Source organism: Podarcis cretensis (genome assembly GCF_951804945.1).
Source record: "Podarcis cretensis genome assembly, chromosome: 2".
Taxonomy (NCBI): domain Eukaryota; kingdom Metazoa; phylum Chordata; class Lepidosauria; order Squamata; family Lacertidae; genus Podarcis; species Podarcis cretensis.
Window position 1 is genome coordinate 106,011,146 of NC_137171.1, and position 20,723 is coordinate 106,031,868.

At 45.7% G+C, this 20,723-nt stretch overlaps 1 protein-coding gene across 3 annotated transcripts in view; it reads left to right on the top strand.

The window, feature by feature from the left end:
* Positions 1–20,353, top strand: part of ACOX2 (acyl-CoA oxidase 2) — a 30,895-nt gene extending 10,542 nt beyond the window's left edge. For all 3 annotated transcript variants that reach the window (XM_079962812.1, XM_079962813.1, XM_079962814.1), the window contains 8 exons: positions 282–454; positions 2,585–2,747; positions 4,318–4,508; positions 6,935–7,096; positions 8,675–8,780; positions 10,650–10,867; positions 13,622–13,754; positions 17,353–20,353. In XM_079962812.1, coding sequence (XP_079818938.1) covers positions 282–454; positions 2,585–2,747; positions 4,318–4,508; positions 6,935–7,096; positions 8,675–8,780; positions 10,650–10,867; positions 13,622–13,754; positions 17,353–17,415 — 1,209 coding nt within the window. In that variant the 3' untranslated portion in view covers positions 17,416–20,353. The remainder of the gene's footprint in view (positions 1–281; positions 455–2,584; positions 2,748–4,317; positions 4,509–6,934; positions 7,097–8,674; positions 8,781–10,649; positions 10,868–13,621; positions 13,755–17,352) is intronic.
* The last annotated feature ends 370 nt before the right edge of the window (positions 20,354–20,723 follow it).

Here is a 20,723-nt window from a genome sequence, read left to right on the forward strand (position 1 = left end):
AAACAGTGCTTTTTCAGAGGTTTTTGTTTTTTTGGGGGGGAGGGGTTTAATGAGGGGCCAGTAGTCATATTTTGCTAAAGGTGCTGTGGTCGATAGTACAAAATGGCTGCCATGGGCAGCAAAAAAAGAGGTGACAGAGAAACCGGTGACAGGAAGGGGAAAAAAACCACTGTCTGAAAGACATTTGCAGAGTCTGTAAATGCTTCAGATTTCTGAGTCCTGGACTTAAATTTTGCTTCTGCTAACACACACCTCCTTTTTTATTATTTCACAATTTCCAGGTCCTGCCAGATGGCCGGTATATGAAAAAAGGATCTGCACAAATTAACTACCTTACTATGATTGTGGTCCGTGTCCTCATGCTTCAGAATGAAGTTGTCCCCAATCTGATGAAGGCATGCACCATCGCAATCCGATATTCCGCAGTGCGCCGGCAGTCTGAGTTAAAGCCCGGGTATGGCGGGAATTGAGGGCTTGGCTCCAGACAGGGATGCATTAAATGCCCTGCTCCTCTGTTGACTATTTTTATTATTGCTTTCCTCTTTTCACACCAACTCTTGGGTTTCCGGCCACTAATCCCCCCCTCCCTGTTTTCTTGATACAGCTACTTAAACTATTAAGCAAGCAGATGAATTTGCAAATGTTGAAGAGATAGTGAAGCTGATGGAGCCAGGAGTGGGGTGGGGGCTGGAAAAAAGGGGGGTTGGGAAACCAGTGTGAGGGACCAGGTGCCCCAAGGGTCCTGAAAGACCTACATTGGCTCCCAGTACGTTACAGAGCACAATTCAAAGTGTTGGTGCTGACCTTCAAAGCCCTAAACGGCCGAGGCCCAGTATACCTGAACGAGCATCTCCACCCCCATTGCTCAGCCTGGACACTGAGGTCCAGCTCCGAGGGCCTTCTGGCAGTTCCCTCACTGCAAGAAGCGAGGTTACAGGGAACCAGGCAGAGGGCCTTCTCGGTGGTGGCACACTCCCTGTGGAACACCCTTCAGATGTCAAGGAGATAAATAATGATACAACTTTTAGAAGACACCTGAAGGCAGCCCTGTTTCGGGAGGTTTTTAATGTGTGACATTTTAATGTATTTTTAATCTTTGTTGGAAGCTGCCCAGAGTGGCTGGGGAGACCCAGCCAGGTGGGCGGGGTACAAATAATAAATGTTTATTATTATTACTTTGGAAGGGGACGCTGTTTCCCAAACAGTTGGGGTGACCGTGTCTCTTTGTCTCAATATGTTCTTCCTCCTTCTGTGACCATAGATAACCTGGCTGTGTTATGCTGGCTCAGAATTTATTTCAGGTCAGGAAAGACACAAACATAGAGGGAACCCAGGATTGTCTGTGTGTATACATTAAGGCTATCGAAAACAGCCTCTGTTTAAATCTGGTTCGCTGCCATTATCTTTATTTTAAAGGTGTTAGAATCTGCATGTGCAGATGTAAAGTTACCTCCATGTATTTTGACAAGGGATGTTTCCTGGAATGGGACTCAAGATGAATTTTAACAGGGAGAAATGTAAAGTATTGCACTTGGGCAAAAAAAATGAGAGGCACAAATACAAGATGGGTGACACCTGGCTTGAGAGCAGTACATGTGAAAAGGATCTAGGAGTCTTGGTTGACCACAAACTTGACATGAGCCAACAGTGTGACGCGGCAGCTAAAAAAGCCAATGAAATTCTGGGCTGCATCAATAGGAGAATATCATCTAGATCAAGGGAAGTAATAGTGCCACTGTATTCTGCTCTGGTCAGACCTCACCTGGAGTACTGTGTCCAGTTCTGGGCACCACAGTTCAAGAAGGACACTGACAAACTGGAACGTGTCCAGAGGAGGGCAACCAAAATGGTCAAAGGCCTGGAAATGATGCCTTATGAGGAACGGCTAAGGGAGCTGGGCATGTTTAGCCTGGAGAAGAGGAGGTTAAGGGGTGATATGATAGCCATGTTCAAATATATAAAAGGATGTCACATAGAGGAGGGAGAAAGGTTGTTTTCTGCTGCTCCAGAGAAGCGGACACGGAGCAATGGTTCCAAACTACAAGAAAGAAGATTCCACCTAAACATTAGGAAGAACTTCCTGACAGTAAGAGCTGTTTGACAGTGGAATTTGCTGCCAAGGAGTGTGGTGGAGTCTCCTTCTTTGGAGGTCTTTAAGCAGAGGCTTGACAACCATATGTCAGGAGTGCTCTGATGGTGTTTCCTGCTTGGCAGGGGGTTGGACTCGATGGCCCTTGTGGTCTCTTCCAACTCTATGATTCTATGATTCTATTCTATGATTCATTTCTGTGGCTTCCACTAGGGCAAAAACTTAATTGAATCAGCCCCTCTACCTGCCGCATGGCCACTGCTGGCCCCCTAAGCTAGTCAGGTGGAAAATTCTGTCCTGCTAAGCTGGTCACCACCTGTGAGTGGATGTTTTTGGGGCATGTGGTTGGGTCAGTTTGTGAGACAGAAATTGGCCGCCGTGTGCTGGCTTTCCAGAATGAAAGAGGAAATGCGAAATGGAAACCCCTTCGGGTAAATGGGGGTTATTCATTTGCCGTTCGTTTTGGATAATCTGCAACATTTTCTCCCCCCTCAGTGACCGGGAGGCAAAGATTCTTGACTATCAGACCCAGCAACAGAAGCTTCTCCCTCAGCTGGCAACCGCCTATGCCTTTTACTTCGTTGCAAAATATCTGCGGGACTTCTTTGACAGGGGCTACATGGAAACCAAAGAAGGAAAGTTTGACTTGCTCCCTGAGGTAACGTGGAGAAAGATAAGCAATATCCCTTCAAGCCTTCCTTTAGAAACCTTTAAACTTTAAAAGGTGGGTAATAAAACAAATGATCAGAAGAAGAAACCCAGAAGATTTTGAAATCTTTTTTAAAAAAGAAAAGAAGTATCAGGAAGAGGGCTACTTCAGGCATATATCCGCATTGCTTGATTTGCAATCAGATGTGTGAGGTGATATTTATCTACATTTACAGTGGTACCTCGGGTTAAGAACTTAATTCATTCCGGAGGTCCGTTCTTAACCTGAAACTGTTCTTAACCTGAAGCACCACTTTAGCTAATGGGGCCTCCTGCTGCCGCTGCACCTCCGGAGCACGATTTCTGTTCTCATCCTGAAGCAAAGTTCTTAACCTGAAGCATTATTTCTGGGTTAGCGGAGTCTGTAACCTGAAGCGTATGTAACCCGAGGTACCACTGTACTTTAAAAATATTTACATGCAAAGCCCATCCAAAGCAGTTTACAACAATAAAAACTCTCCCCCTCCATATAGAATATTAGTAGAACAATACTAAAAACTATCCACAAAATAAAACAGACTAAGAAAAAGTAACAGTTTATCTTAAAAGTGACACTAGTGGTGTGGCTGCTGCAGGCTTTCCCTCCTCAACTGATATATTTTCCCCCCTCAACCTGCTTGTAAAAACCTGGCTGTTGGAGCTGATTTTAGATATGCAGGAAAGGCAAGTGTTACATTCCCTTCGAACTGTGCTGTTTCAAGCTCTGGGTGGTGGCAAAGCCAAGTGCCTCTCCCACATTTCCAAAAACAACACTTGCTAGACGTGGAAAGCTAGATGGAAACCTTTGCTCCTGAGGTACTTCCCTTTTCACATGCAGGGTTCATTCAAACACGCGTCACCACATTACAAACACACTTACCATCTTGAAATGGTAGCGTTTCAGGGGAGCATGTACTCAGCGCCGTCCTCGTGACTGAATTATCTGTTAAGTGAATTTTATCTTTGTGGGCACCTGCAGTTTCAGGGTTTAGTTCAGAGACAGTCATTGTGATGCCCTCCAGATGCCGTTGGACGTTCCTGACCATTGACCATGCTGTCTGGGTCTGAGGGGAGCCAGAATCCACCAACATCCAGAGGCCGCCATGTTGGATATTCCCAGTATCATTGATAATGTGGCGAATTCCATAAATACAAACCAGAGTTTCCGATGTTGCACAAAATCCAGTCAAAATCCAGCACTTTTAAGGCCTCGCTGTTGTCCAGTAAAAAGTCTTAATTGGTTTTAACTGACTCCCACAGGAATCAATGAAACTTGCTCTAGCTGCTGTAGAGCACTGTCATGCTTATTCTTTGGTCTGATCGCAAATAGGTTTTGTAACCTATCCCAAGAATTTAGGACAGGTAACACTCCCGCGGCCATAAAAGATGACCTATGAATTTAAGCTGAGGAGGATGATAATAGGAAAGGATATAAACCAACAGACATTTCATACGTCACTGGTCCAGAGCTGCTGTTCTGTAGAATGGGAAATGCAGAAGTGGTCCTCTCTTAATACTGTTCTTTCTGCCTTAATTCACAGCTTCATGCTCTTGCTGCAGGAATTAAAGTCATCGCTACAGACTACTGCTCGGCCGGAGTCGAGATTTGTCGGAAGGCCTGTGGGGGCCACGGCTACTCTCTTCTCAGCGGCCTGCCTTCTTTATTCAACAGGCAGGTGGCTGGTTGCACCTATGAGGGGGAAAACACTGTACTCCTCCTGCAGACAGCCAGGTAACTGCACTGAAAATCTATCCAAATCTGTCTTCCATCTTGCTTCCGAGGCCCTTGCCAAAGCCACTTTAGATATCAGAAGCTTTTCCACGATACGTTTCACGGTTTATTTTAATGATTAAAACCATTTATACAGGGGGGTCTGAACTCTGAGTTAGACCTTAATTGTTTAATCTGATTATTTGTATTTTGTCTGTTACTTTGTAAGGTAAAGGTAAAGGGACCCCTGACCATTAGGTCCATTCATGACCGATTCTGGGGTTGCGGCGCTCATCTTGCTTTATTGGCCGAGGGAACCGGCGTACAGCTTTCAGGTCATGTGGCCAGCATGACTACGCCGCTTCTGGAGAACCAGAGCAGTGCACGGAAACGCCGTTTACCTTCCCGCCGGAGCGGTACCTATTTATCTACTTGCACTTTGACGTGCTTTCGAACTGCTAGGTTGGCAGGAGCAGGGACCGAGCAACGGGAGCTAACCCCATCACAGGGATTCGAAACCCTGACCTTCTGATTGGCAAGTCCTAGGCTCTGTGGTTTAACCCACAGCGCCACCCGCATCCATCCCAATCTCCTTGTATTTGTATTGTTACTTTGCACTGTACCTTTAAACTCTACCACAGAGTACAGACATTTCATATGTCACTGGTCCGTTTTCTGAAATTTGGAAAGTACAGTTCTCTACATGAGAACTGAAAACACCTTAAAAAAACCTACTTGAAACTAGGCAGCCAAAGTTGTTGTGTCCCAAGCAACTTCATGCGGATTTATTTAAGGGAGTGCTTGACACTCCAAAATTCTGAAATGACGAGCTTCAAACTCAGCAGTTGGGAAAAACTGACACACATTGCATCCTTTTTTTAGGTGTACATTCCAATTCAGGGCACATTCCAATTGCTCAGCGGTCAATGCTGTTGAAGCGTATCTTGCAGCCAACTTTCTGTGAGGGAAGGGAAAGTTGTCATTTTGGCCAGAACTAAAACCTCTTGCAGGCTCAAGGAACAGGATTTCCAAATTTCAGAAAATGGAAGGATTACATAATTTGGTTGTTGTTGTTGTGCCCAGGGACTAAGATAAGGATTAAGGAAAGATAGTGGTGTGTGAGACGTTATGGGCAGAAAATCAGGATATGCAGTGCTCAAGTGTGCCAGTGTAACTCTTTTCTGTTCTGCAGACTCTGACTGGCAGAAGAATGAGTGGAAGAATGATTGACAGTGGAGGGATTGAGTCAAATGTTGGGTGGAGCTACGAGTGAGTGATAGGCAGATAACACCACGCTAGGATTATTTTTAATGAAGAGTGGGATTAGAAATCACTTAAGCGAATTGAGCGTTGATTGGAAAATGACAGTTGACTGACTGCAAGAGACAGAGAGAAATGGAGAATGAGATGAAAGAGACAGGCAGAGAGCAAGCCACTGTAAAAGAGGATAGCTGTTTTTGAAATACCATTGAATATTCTGTATGCAATAACTGCTTGTTCTGGATGTTGTGTTCCTTAATCAATTATCTGCTTAGCATTTAAACTGTGTTCTGGTCTGGGTGGATTCTAAGGTCCATACGTCTCATCCCACGTGGCTTGTGCAGATGTATTTGGGTAAGAATATAAAGGGAGAGGCCTGCTGGTGGCAGCAGGTATTTTGTGGGAAGTCTGTACTCAGTGGAGTCTTTGAGCGACTAATCTAGTGACCTCCTGGAGGTGGGCCTTTGTAGGAGACTCTGGAATAGTGATCCTGACAAATATATTTTTTGTGTTTTCTCTGCCAACAAGTAGGGTTGCAAACCCAGCACACTTAAGAATGCAAGATAGGAATTGCTGAGGAATCTGCAGCAGAGTCAGTATCCTGAGATATAGCCATGATGCATGTTCTTAAATGGGACGCGGGTGGCGCTGTGGGTTAAACCACAGAGCCTAGGACATGCTGATCAGAAGGTTGGCGGTTTGAATCCCCGCAATGGGGAGAGCTCTTGTTGCTTGGTCCCTGCTCCTGCCAACCTAGCAGTTCGAAAGCACCTCAAAGTGCAAGTAGATAAATAGGTACTGCTCCGGCAGGAAGGTAAACGGTGTTACTGTGCGCTGCTCTGGTTCGCCAGAAGCGGCTTAGTCATGGTGGCCACATGACCCAGAAGCTGTACGCCGGCTCCCTCCGCCAATAAAGCGAGATGAGCGCCGCAACCCCAGAGTCGGCCATGACTGGACCTAAGGGTCAGGGGTCCCTTTATGTTCTTAAATATCTTTCTCCCCCTGGCCTGCCTATTAACTATCCTGTTTTCCAATTATTGGTATCATGAGTCATACAGAAATGTTACCTTGTCTGTGGCCCTGCTTTTTTAACCTCTGAAAAATAAGTGTTTGGAAACAAGGGGCCTAGTTCAGCAAATGCCTCTGGGATGAGGATGTGGATCAGTTTTCATTTTCTTTGTCATTAGGTTTCTGATCAAGTGCCTTGGGATGGCACAAAGCGGCCAGCCTCTTCCTTCATCAGTGGCTTACCTGACTTCTGAAAGCTTTGGAAAATGCCAAGCCCAGGAAAAGAGAGACTTCCTCAATCCTGACGTTTACACTGAAGCTTACAGGCACAGAGCATTCAGGTTGGCACAGAGATGCTGGAACCCAACAGTTTTGCTTGGGTGATTTTTTTTGGGGGGGGCGATTTCTTGCAAGTCCCGTCTTAAAGGCACAGGATGATAAACAACAGGAGATCAAATAAGGTGTAATCGTGATCAGGGAAGGCTGTGGGCCAAGTTGTATCAGTCTAACCTACCTCACGGGGTTGTTTTGTGATATTACAATTGCTCCTCCAAACTCCCTTGATGAAGGGCTGATTACATAAGCCCTATTTGAAGGCTGAAAGTTTGTGTTCCCCATGACCCTGAAATTACTAGTTGAATGCGTTAACTGTTTTTAGAATGCTTTTTAAAATGGTTTATATCAGGGATTCTCGAACCACCAGTGAACTGCGAGTTTAATTCAGGCAGTTCGTGGCATGGCTGCAGTAAAAACATATATTATTTTTTTAATTGTCTTTTTATTGCTTCTTTCATTTCTTATGTTGTATTTTATCATGTTACAATTTCAAATCTATGGGGTGCAAACAGGTAATGCAATAAAATGCAATTTAAGAGCAAGATGCAAATGTTCTGAACGCAGGATAAATTCATCATATAACAGGGTACTTATTTGTACCGTATTTTTCGCTCTATAAGACGCACCAGACCATAAGACGCACCTAGTTTTTGGAGGAGGAAAACAAGAAAAAAAATATTCTGAATCCCAGCAGCCAGAACAGCAATCCCTCTTGCTGTTCTGGCTTCAGCGATAGCTGTGCAGCCTGCATTTGCTCCATAAGACGCACACACATTTCCCCTTACTTTTTAGGAGGGGGAAAAGTGTGTCTTATAGAGCGAAAAATACGGTAATCTAGAAGCGGGGTAACAGCTTCTGTGGAGAGAGGCTGGTACGTGTGCATATTGCCCAAGCTATACATTCATCAAAACAGGGTGGTAGAGTTCTTAGGTGGTAGAAGTAGCGATTGCCATCACTTTAGGCCACATGACTTTTTGAAAAAAAAAGCTCCAACATTTTTTTCTAAGAGCTGTTTTAATTTGCATGGAGTTGTTTTTGTGCTTTACATCATGGACCATTCAAAACTGGTGAAGACACCTGCATGATACAGCCCAGATTTCTGCCACCTTCATTCTCCCCTATGTGCAGACCAGACCTTTCTTTCTGCCATTTAGATGCATTTTTTTTAAATAGCCATAAATATTTGCAAAATTGTTGACAGTTTTTTGGGTGTCTATAATAGCTACTGAAGGAGCGTCTCTACCCCCATCATTCAGCCCGGACATGGAGGTCCAGCTCCGAGGGCCTTTTGGTGGTTCCCTCACTGCGAGAAGTGAGGTTACAGGGAACCAGGCAGAGGGCCTTCTCGGTGGTAGCGCCCGCCCTGTGAAATGCCCTCCCATCAGATTTCAAGGAAATAAACAACTATCTGACTTTTAGAAGACATCTGAAGGAAGCCCTGTTTAGGGAAGTTTTTAATGTTTGATGTTTTGTTGTGTTTTTAATATTCTGTTGGGAGCCGCCCAGAGTGGCTGGGGAAACCCAGCCAGATGGGTGTGTTATAAATAAGAAATTACTATTATTATTTTAATCTTTCCCTACAGAGTTGCGAGAAACGCAGCTGTCAAACTCCAGGGTTTGGTTCAGCAGGGAATGGCACAGCACAACGCTTGGAACAGGTGCTCTGTCCAACTTGCCCAGGCTGCCATGGTTGGTAAAAACTTTGTAGCTTCACCCACTACTGGCTCTTCTGCCAGGAATCCTGTCTCGTAAACTGCACTTGAAAAATTAAGCTAATAATAATAATAATAATAATAATAATAATAATAATAATAATAGAAATATACTCAGAGTCGCAAAGTGATTTCATGCTCTTTATTCAGCTCATAGTGGTGAGGAGGAATGAATGGAAGTCCCCTCAAAGTATCTGCTTTATATACATTATTTACACAATGGGCTGCACATGATTGGTTAATTCTGGAATTCTACTGTAAGACAATCAGGTTGTGGATTCACTTATATCTGGAGCATGATTGGGTGGTTCCTGCCAACCAATCATACTGCTGCATTGTTCTAGGACCAATCAGACTGCTGCATTCTGAATCCTATTGTTCTAGGACCAATCAGACTGCTGCAATTTGGATCCTATTGTTCTAGGACCAATCAGACTGCTGCAGTTTTGATCCTATTCAACTCAGTACATAATAATAATAATAATAATAATAATAATAATAATAATAATACAGTACATCATATTGCGTTGCATCCAGATCCCATTTTTAAAAAGCCCTGTTTTGTATAAGAACATGATACTGATGTTTCTAGGTCTAAGCAACACCTTGTTAAAGGAGGAGGGCTAACCTTTGACCTTCAAGATCTTGCTGGACTTCATTTCCCATAATCCCTGGCAACTGATCATTCTGGCCAGGACTGATAGGAGTTAGAATCCAGCAAACTCTGGGGGAGTCTTTTTGTAAACCGCTTTGAGGGTTTTAAAATTTTTTTAACAATCCAGTAGTCTATACATTTTATGAAACGGATAAATAAAAATAACCTTACCTAGAGATGCCAAGGATTGGAGTTGGGGCCCTCAGATGATCTTCCCCTGAGCTATGACTTTCCCTAGATGGGTGTGTGTGGTGATGAACAGTAGAAAGAACTGACGAGAGACCATTTTGTCTCACTGTAAATTGATTTGGGACTTTCTGCTGTGGGGAGAGATGCATAAATTCAGTCCACCTAACCCAGCTCAGGATTTCTTTTAAGAGTTGTGGAAGCAAGACCCCATAATAGACAGAGTAGTGGAGTGGAGGTTTTGGGAAAGGAGTGAGGAACGGATTTGCAGGCTTATGCCTTTGCTGTGGAAACACAGGCATGCCAGACACAGCCCCCAGTCATGTGGGAGCACACTAGAGAGAATCAGCTCCCACTCAGCTGGGGGCTGAGTCTGAAAGGCACTGCGGTCACCTTGATATTGGGGTCATATCAGCACCAGGCATTTAAAGCCCTCTTCCCACAAAGAAACCTGGGATCTGTCGTATGCTGAGAGTTGTTAGGAGACCTCTCACAGAACCATGTTCGAATCCCCACGATAGGGTGAGCTCCCATTGTTCTGTCCCAGCTCTTGCCAACCTAGCAGTTTGAAAGCACACCAGTGCAAGTAGATAAGTAGGTACTGCTGCGGCGGGAAGGTAAATGGCATTTCCATGCGTTCTGGTTTCCGTCACGGAGTCCCATTGTGCCAGAAGCAGTTCAGTCATGCTGGCCACATGACCCGGAAACCTGTCTGTGGACAAACACCAGCTCCCTCAGCCTGAAAGCAAGATGAGCGCCTCACCCCATAGTCGCCTTTGACTGGACTTAACCATCCAGGGATCCTTAACCTTTTTTACCTTTATAACGGTGCTGTGACCTCTAACAATTAGGCTGGAGACAATTCCTGGCAGCTGTGACCTTGAAATGAGAAACCACATAGCCCAGGAGTGGAACCCAGTTCCACAATGCCAACACTTCCCCCCCAAGGCGAGTTATCGCGCAGAGGTGAATGGTGCTTGCTTCTAGCTGTTTTTACTTTGCCAGGCTCACAGCCAATACATCGTGGTGGAAAAATTTGTCAAAGCGCTGGAGACGTTTGGAAAAGAGGCTGCCATCCAGAGGGTCCTTAAGCATCTCTGCGACCTCTATGCCCTGCATGGGATCTTTTCTGACTTGGGAGACTTTGTGCAGGATGGCTACCTTTCTACAAAGCAATCTGACATGGTGACCGAATCGTACCTGGATCTCCTGGCTGTCGTTCGGTGAGGTTATCCTCTTTTTCTGCTAAGGGCTTAATGCAATTGGTTCCATGTTTGGAACATACGTTGTGTTGTAACAGTCATTAAACAATACTATATATGAAACTAGCAAGCTGCCCATTTTTAGGATGGGTGAAGAAGGAGACTCACAGAACTACAATTGCCAGAGTTCCTGGGAAGAGGGATGGAATGATTAACCATTCTGAGAATTGCAGCTCCGTGAAGGGAATAGGGGTCTTCCTAACATCTGTCAGCATCCTTAATAAACTACACTTCCCAGGATTCTTTGAGGCTCAAGTGGTTTAGGATTGCTTTAAATGTATGTGGCCTTTGTCAGTTTGGTATGCTTGAATGGCATTGAAGCTACAAAGCCATTATTCACCCGTCAAATAGAAAATGTCTCTTTGACCTTTTGGTCAGTTTCCTACTCCGATGACGTCTCTTGTGGCTTATTGAGATCTTGTCTGTTTTTAATAAAAACAGATAAAGATATTGCAATAAGCGTTGGCGTTCCTGCTGGTTCTGAAATTTTGAAAAGCGCAGAAGCCGCGACCTCTCCGTTTCCCAACAGAAGCGGATGCCTCAGCACTGTCGGGTGGTTTTGATTCAAAATCAGCTACGTGGGCTTTTTAAAGAAGTCAGAAATATTTACTCTAAAGACTTTTATCAAATCACTTCCAATAAGGAGGGTGACTATGATGTCATGACTTCAACACGAAGCGTAAAAGCATTAAAAGATAAAGCTATCGTTTGCATGCCATTAACGGATTATCTTCGGGGTTTACCTTGGTGGATTGAAATTAGAGAGACACAATCTGTAACCGATAGATGGTAAAGTAAATTGTTCTGCTGGCTCCCCTGTGAAACTTACATTTTCTTATTATTTTCAATTATCCCATGTGTATCCCCTTTCATTTGTCTGGGATCACAATATATCTACCCAGCATAGAATAACACTATGGGGTTTATTCTGGGTTATAAAACCCAAAGCAACAGGTGCCCCTGGATATCAAAATAGTATCTTCCATACCTAGCTCTGAGAACAGATTTATTTGTGCAGCCAATAGACAAATTGATTATCTAGCGATGGAGGTAGATATAGCCAAAAGATGTAAATAAGAAGGCAGTAAGGACAGTCTCCTGTCAGACCACCCAACCTACCAGATATTTTGGCCTACACTGTGGGTTGTCTTACACAAAGGGGCAGTCTCCCCCCCTATTTTCTTAAACTGGAGTCCCTAAAAATAGGGGGTGTCTTATACATGGGGACGTCTTATACACAGGAAAATACAGTAGTTCATTTATGAGAGGGGTAGGAAACTTATAGCCATCCTGCTGTGGCTGAATCACAGTTCCTATTATCCCAAACCATTGGCCCTCCTAGCAGTGGCGTAGCGTGGGTTGTCAGCACCTGGGGCAAGGCAAGTAATTTGCGCCCCTGCCAGGTAGGGGCAGAGAGCTGCGAGTGCGAGCGCCCCCCCCCAGATGTTGCGCCCGGTGCGGCCGGCCCCCCCTGCACTCCCCACGCTACGCCACTGCCTCCTAGCTGGAGCTGATAGGAACTGGGAGCCCAACAACACCTGGCAGGCCACAGACCTGTGCTCCCTGATTGACAATGCCATTTGATCTAGACTACCGCAATGCGCTTTACATGGAACAGCCCTTGAAGGCTGTTTGAAAACTTCACTCAGGTAGCCAGCACAGGGCCACCCGGATTTTACAGACTACAAGCTTACCTTTGTGCTAAATGACTATGGGAACAAAAGAGAAAGCACCTTGCTCCAGTTTTGGCTGACTTGCACTGACGGCCAATTTGCCTGCAGTTCAGTTCAGGATCTTGGCACTTCCTTCGAAGCTGTAAATGTTCTAGGTCCTGCTTTAAAAAGAGGGCTCCTTCTGTCTTTGTCTTCATTAGCCAAATTATCAGCGTTGCAGCCCTGCTCGTGCTGTAGTAGGATATTGCTAGAATCCTAGAACTGGAGTTGGAAGGGACGTCAAGGGACATCTAGTCCAAGCCCTTGAAATGCAGGAATCTCAGCTAGATCATGCATGACAGATGGCCATCCAACCTCTGGTTAAAAACCTCCAAGGAAGGAGAGTCCACCACCTCCTGAGGGAAACTGTTCCACTGTTGAACAGCTCTTACTGTCAGAAAGTTCTTCGTGATGTTTAGACGGAACCTCCTTCCTTGTAACTTGAATCCTTTGGTTGAGGTTCTCCAGAGAGGAGAAAACAAGTTTGCTCCATCTTCCATGTGACAGCCTTTTAGATATTTGTAGATGGCCATCATATCCCATTCTGCCAGGACACTGAGGTCCAGCTCTGAGGGCCTTCTGACGGTTCCCTCGCTGCGAGAAGCCAAGTTACAGGGAACCAGGCAGAGGGCCTTCTCGGTAGTGGCACCCGCCCTGTGGAACGCCCTCCCACCAGATGTCAAAGAGAAAAACGACTACCAGACTTTTAGAAGACATCTGAAGCCAGCGCTTCATCTGCCCAGCTCCTTCAACCGTTTCTCATTGATCAATTTGGTCACCCTGCTCTACACACATTGCAGCATTTCAATATCCTCCTTAAATTGTGGTGCCCAGCACTGGACAGAGTTAATGTTTAAAGCTGCAGAAGGAACAAAAAAAAAAAAAACACTTTCTGGCACTTCTAGGGTACAGAGCAAGTATTAGGGGTTTTATTTGGTTTTTATGGAGTAGAAATTGTGACTCGTATATTGGGGCTCATTAAGATTCCTTTGCTCTTCTTCAGGAAAGATGCTGTGCCCTTAGTGGATGCATTTGATTTCTCAGACGCAAATTTAAATTCAGCCCTTGGCTGCTACGATGGTCAAGCCTATCAGAGGCTTTACGAGTGGGCCAAGAAGTCACCATCCAACCATCAGGTGAGAACAGCGCATGCCAAAGTCAACAAGCAGCCAGACAACTTAAAGGAGAGGCCTATCAGTGCTTCCCCGTTTAACGTGAATTAATTGTCATGCTGCACTAAAGGTAAAGGGACCCCTGACCATTAGGTCCAGTCATGGACAACTCTGGGGTTGCGGCGCTCATCTCGCTTTATTGGCTGAGGGAGCTGGCGTACAGCTTCCGGGTCATGTGGCCAGCATGACTGAGCTGCTTCTGGCGAACCAGAGCAGCACACGGAAACGCTGTTTACCTTCCCGCCGGAGCGGTACCTACCGTATTTTTGGCTCTATAAGACGCACCAGACCACAAGACGCACCTAGTTTTTGGAGGAGGAAAACAAGGAAAAAAATATTCTGAATATCCCTCTTGCTGTTCTGGCTTGTGGGATAGCTGCGCAGCCTGCATTCGCTCCATAAGACGCACACACATTTCCCCTTACTTTTGAGGAGGGAAAAAGTGAGTCTTATAGAGCAAAAAATACGGTATTTATTAACTTGCACTTTGATGTGCTTTCTAACTGCTAGGTTGGCAGGAGCAGGGACCGAGCAACGGGAGCTCACCCCATTGCGGGATTCGAACCGCCGACCTAGGCTCTGTGGTTTAACCCACAGTGCCACCCGCGTCCCCTGTCATGCTGCACTAGAGCAGGGCAAAGCCTGCTTTCCATACTGAGCCGAAATAAAATTTAATTATGGGAAGCACATTTGTGTTTAATCTATGCAGACTGAGCACAAATTAAACATTTGCGTTCAATTTGCAAAACTTAATGCATATTAGCATTCCACAATGCATAGTTTGGATTCGCACAGTGCAGAATTCTTGACTGTTGTGACAGATTTAGCCCAAAATACAAGCAGCCCTGAGCATCGTAAACAGTAGATGGAACAGGGCAGGGAAGTGTTAACTGGAGCCAAAAAGTGTAGGGGGGAAAGTGAGTTTGGGGTGGTTCGGGGCAAGCTTTATTTTTAGGGGAGGGCTGGCTGGAGCTTTGGAGAAGGCGGGGGAAATAAGGAGAGTTGAGGGGTGATATGGCATTAGCCTCAAAAAAAGAGCAGTGAGTGAAAAGAACACAGATCATCTAACACACAGAAAGATGGGAGAAACAGGAAGAGAGTCAAGGCACATTTATATAAAGAGTTGTGTGCTCTCCACAATGCTGTGCAGAAAGGTGAGGGGGCACACCAAATTTGCTATGGGGCACATTTATTTTTAGGAAAGGCAATTTTCTACCTCTGGCGACTGCAGCGAGAAGCATGAAAAAGTACATTGTCAGCATCTAACAATCTTCAGCGCCGCAGTGGGAGCTTAATAGGACTCCCAGCAGCCAACAGGGTGAGCTGTTCCTTGGATTTCCCCCCCAAGCAGCAAAACCAGAATCACAGGGAAGCCAAAGAGGGGCACAGCTCTTGACTAAAATCAGAGGGAGAAATGGGGCAGCAGTTGTGGGTTTCCTGAAACCATGATTCAAGAACTTGAGGATACATTCTGCAAAATAGGGAAATCATCTGCACGATTTGCTTAACTGTGCACTTAATAGAATCCAGGTTTTATTGCTGCAGAGTTTTGTAGGTCTACAGGTATTAGTAATGTCGGTAAAATGCAGGCATGTTTCTCTCTTGCATATCTGCAAGGGAGAATGAGAGAGCTCAGTGCAGAGCCCTGCTTATATGCAAGGCTCAGGAGCCTGACCCTGATGCAGTTGAAAGCGGTGTTCCTCCTGAGGGCCTTAGCAGGACACAGGTGACATGCTCCTAGTGGCAGAAAGAGGAGATAGAGCAGGAAGAGGCACCAGTAGTCTAAAAGAGCACCGTTTGAGAGCTTCAGTGTGGTGTAGTGGTTCGAGTGCTGGACTAGGGCCTGGGAGACCAGGGTTCAAATCCCCACTTGGCCACGAAGCTCACTGGGTGACCTTGGGAGTCAGTCACCGCCTCTCAGCCTAACCTACCTCACAGGGGTGTTGTGGGGGATTAGATGAGCTCCTGAAGAGAAAAGCAGCAAATACGTAATAGGCAATTGCTTTGCTAGCAGGTACAGGAAGGGCTGGTCTTGGCAAAATAATGCTCAGCACTTTGTTGTTATTTAGTTGTTTAGTCGTGTCCCACTCTTCATGACCCCATGGACCAGAGCATGCCAGGCACTCCTGTCTTCCACTGCCTCCTGCAGTTTGCTCAGACTCATGCTGGTAGCTTTGAGAACACTGTCCAACCATCTCATCCTCTGTCGTCCCCTTCTCCTTGTGCCTCCATCTTTCCCAACATCAGGGTCTTTTCCAGGGAGTGGAATTTGCTGCCAAGGAGTGTGGTGGAGTCTCCTTCTTTGGAGGTCTTTAAGCAGAGGCTTGACAACCATATGTCAGGAGTGCTCTGATGGTGTTTCCTGCTTGGCAGGGGGTTGGACTCGATGGCCCTTGTGGTCTCTTCCAACTCTACAGTGGTGCCCCGCAAGACGAATGCCTCGCAAGACAAAAAACTCGCTAAACGAAAGAGTTTTCCGTTTTTGAGGTGCTTCACAAGACGAATTTCCCTATGGGCTTGCTTCGCAAGACGAAACGTCTTACGAGTTTTTTTCCTCCCCCCCCTTTTTCTAAGCCGCTAATAGCCGCTAAGCCGCTAATAGCCGCTAAGCCGCTAATCCGCTAATAGCCGTGCTTCGCAAGATGAAAAAACCGCAAGACAAAGAGACTCACGGAACGAATTAATTTCGTCTTGCGAGGCACCACTGTATGATTCTATGATTCTCTTCTCATGAGGTGGCCAAAGTCTTGGAGCCTCAGCTTCAGGATCTGTCCTTCCAGTGAGCACTCAGGGCTGATTTCCTTAAGAATGGATACGTTTGATCTTCTTGCAGTCCATGGGACTCTCAAGAGTCTCCTCCAGCACCATAGTTCAAAAGCGTCAATTCTTCGGCGATCAGCCTTCTTCATGGTCCAGCTCTCACTTCCATACATCACTACTGGGAAAACCATAGCTTTAACTATACGAACCTTTGTTGGCAAGGTCTCTGCTTTTTAAGATGCTGTCTAGGTTTGTCATCACTTTTCTCCCAAGAAGCAGGCATCTTTTAATTTCGTGACTGCTGTCACCACCTGCAGTGATCACGGAGTCCAAGAAAGTAAAATCTCTCACTGCCTCCATTTCTTCACCTTCTAATTGCCAGGAGGTGATGGGACCAGTGGCCATGATCTAGGCTTTTTCGATGCTGAGCTTCAGACCATATTTTGCGCTCTCCTCTTTCACCTTCATTAAGAGGTTCTTTAATTCCTCCTCAGCACTTATTTGCAAGGCTTTATTAGGTGATGTATATGGCCTGCATCTCAGCCACTGCAGGAACACACTGCGCATAAGCACGTCTTCCTACAGCGCCTTTTCCAAACATGACCTTCATACTGGTTCCATTGCTGAACTCTGCAGCTGGGCAAGAGCCCATAAGCCATGCCTTTACCCTGTTCGGTCTTGACGCTAAAGAAGGAAGCACAGGCTTAGACAGGAAATTGACTCCTCCACAATGGCTTCTGTTTTCTGTCCCGAGTAGCTGACTGTCTATGCGATTGACACTCACTTTCTGTCTCCCCAACAGGACAACCGGATTTTTGAGACGTATTTGAAGCCGCTTTTCCGGAACGCCCTCTCCAAGCTGTGAAAGGAGGAAATGAAGCAGAGAGGCAGCTTCTCCGCCCCCCCCCCGCCCCCCGCTGCTCTCAAAGCAACACCAACATTTATTGATTAATGTAAACCCATAAAATGTAGTGGCCGACTGCCTTTTGAGTTTTGTCCATCAAAACATTCTCTTGAGTTTTCCTGGCAAGCGGAAGGCAGCCAGCGAATCTGAACAATTTGCTTTGGCGGTGGGGAGATGCCTTTTAACTTCACCAAATAAGCCAAGTTTTATTTTATTTCGCTGTTCACAGCAACCCTTGCTGACATGTATGTGCCAGCTCAGTCCACCGGAATTACTGCCATGAGATCAGTCCACCAGCCGTTTTCGGGCTGGGATTGGGGAACCTGTGGCCCTCCAGATATAGCTGAATTACAGCTCCCATCATCCTTGACCATTGGTCATGCTGACCAGAACTAGGAGGAGCGTCACAATTCCCTCCCTTGCTTTAGGATCCGGACCAGGACCAAGGGGGTAACAGTTATACAGAACCCCCTAGAGAGTCGGTGTGGTGTTGTGGTTAAGAGCGATAGACTCGTAATCTGGGGAACCGGGTTCGCATCTCCGCTCCTCCACATGCAGCTGCTGGGTGACCTTGGGCTAGTCACATTTCTTTGAAGTCTCTCAGCCCCACTCACCTCACAGAGTGTTTGTTGTGGGGGAGGAAGGGAAGGGAGATTGTTAGCCGCTTTGAGACTCCTTCGGGTAGTGATAAAGCGGGATATCAAATCCAAACTCTTCTTCTTCCCTATAGCAACTATGGCAGAATTCTGGTGATGGCAGAAGGGATTGCTATGGCTCTTCTCAGCGCCTGGCCACACCCACCTGTCACTCACTTGATGTCATATGACCTCAGGTAAAGCCGCGGCTGCAAAGGAGTAACTGGAAACATTAGATTGGGTCTTCCAGTTGTTCCTTTTGCAAGCAGGGTTTGCAATGTAAATCTGGAGCGGAATGCAAGCTGCACCATTTCAGCCAGGTCAGATCCACTTGATGTCATATGATTTCCAGGTGACTGGCAGCGGGGCATGCTTGCCCACCTAGGACTGGCTATAACTGGAGCCAACCAAAAATGATTCCGCCCCCTTTTCTAACACACGTGTCCTGCGTGGAAATTCGCCTGCACTAATGTAAGCAGAGGCATGGAATGTTCCGTAATGATGATTCTTGTTTTTAATACTTTCAGGGAAACGTACCTATTCTCCAAGTGCCTAACCTGTAAAAAAAAAGAAACTCGGCAAGATGCCTTTAAGAACCACCAGAGCCTTAGGATGTAATTGTAGGTCTCTCAAACCCACCTCGCAACCTCTAATTTAAAATCTCGCTGTGGTGACAGAGCTTGCACTAAATTAAAGATCCTGCGCAGGAAAGACAGGGGTATAGATGTTTTAAATTAATTTCACACAGGCACCAGGCCGGCAGAAGCACACAAAGCTGAAATTAAGCTAATGATCGAGTTCAACCTGCGTTGCTTCCATTTAATCAGCTTGTGAGAGGATGCAATTTAGGAAGAGCACTTTTAAGCAAATAAATTGCAATTCGGGTGCTTCGAAGTGGGGAAGGGATGCAAGTTCATTCCCTGCCTATAAAAGGAACAATGGCTTCACCCACGGGCACCTCTGCTAACCTACCACAATGAATTGTTATGAGGATAAAATGTGAGGAAAGCTATGTATGCCATGTGAAGCTCCTTGGAGGACACAGGGGATACATATGTATCAGACCCCCTTTTTAGTGATAGACTACTACAATGCACACCATGTGGGACTTACCTTGAAGACTGTGCAAAAGCTGCCACTACTGCTGCTGCCAGGTAAACACATGGGGCTGCAAGAGAGGCTCGTGTTTCACCAATCCTTAAAGCACTGCACAGGCTGCCTATGAGCTAACTGCGCCTGATTCAAGGGATCGGTACAAAACCCCAAGTGGCTTGATACTTAAGTACTTAAAACAAGTGCCTTCCTCAGTTTCTGTCAGTTCGAGCTTTGAGATGGCAAATCTGTGCTTGTAGTCCCTTGGAGAGATGTGAGCCGTGTGGCCACGATGCATAGCAGAGACTTCTCGGTGGTGTCTCCCTGGTTGTGGAATTCCATCCTGGTGGAAAGCTAGCTCCCCCCCCCCCCGGCTGTTATCATTCTTGAAAACTTAGAACATAATTTAGTACAGACTGGACTGGAGTTCAGCAGTCTAGGTATCGCCGTCTGTTGAATTGCATTTCACTGCTGAAAAGGGTTTTATGGTTTTATGCATATTTTATTTTTATGATTATTGTGCAGCACTTTGAGCTTCTACAAGAGGGGGGAAGGCTGAGGAACAAAGAGCAATAAATAATGATCTTGTGAATAAATTAAAGGAGCGCAGTAAAGGAATGGGGGAAATCCTCTGCTGGCGTTTAAAGCCATGAAGCTCATTTGTTGGTCCTTGAGCTGTCACCTTCCCTCATCCTAAGCTGCCTTCTTTGTTGTTGTTAGGATAAAGTGCAAAGGGGGTGGAAGGCAAAGAACCATGGAGTCCTGAAGTCAGGGAGGAAAGGCACAGAATAAAAAGGTAATACCCTCAAGCTGAGGTGAAGACGAAGGAGGGATCGTAACAGCTTGACAAAGGCCACCTAATGAGTTTGTAATCTGAGCTACAAGCTGAATAGAGGATTTGTTTCCTCACACTTAAGTCACTGTGCTGTATCTGTAGCTCATCAATGTAGCTCCATGGCGTCATTGAGATGAGTACTTTAAACAAAAAGAAAGTGTCATTTGCAAGTGAAGCTGTTTGCCCTTGTATAGTTTCCTTTGGAATCCAAGAGGTGATGGGTCTATCTTCCCCACACAATGTTCTATTTTTAAATGGCGCCGCTTAATTTTTTTTAGATTCTGCTATTCGTACGTTGAACAATTCTAGCCATTGCAAATAAAAACATGTGATGCCACGACATGTGAACGAAACGACCGGTGTTGTTGGTTTGTCAGTGGAGACATATATGAGGAGAGAACAGCTTTTGGGGAGGGGTGCAGAATTTATTGGTGCTGGAGCCTCCAAATCTACTTCTAACTGGATTGAAATACTGGAAAGGGTTTGAGGAAAGAATCAAGCGAACCTTGGATGAAGCTGGCAGCGCCTCTGCTTGATGTTTAGAAATGTTTTTAGTCTTGAGTTAAATTTTGCAGGCCTCCGTTGTCTTCAAATTCCACATCCCCCTTCTTGCGTTCTATCTTCTGGGATTATTTTATTTGGGAGAGTTTGGTAAAACGGCCAGCTAATACAGGCCCACTGAAACAGCCTCTTACTTATCGAAGTCG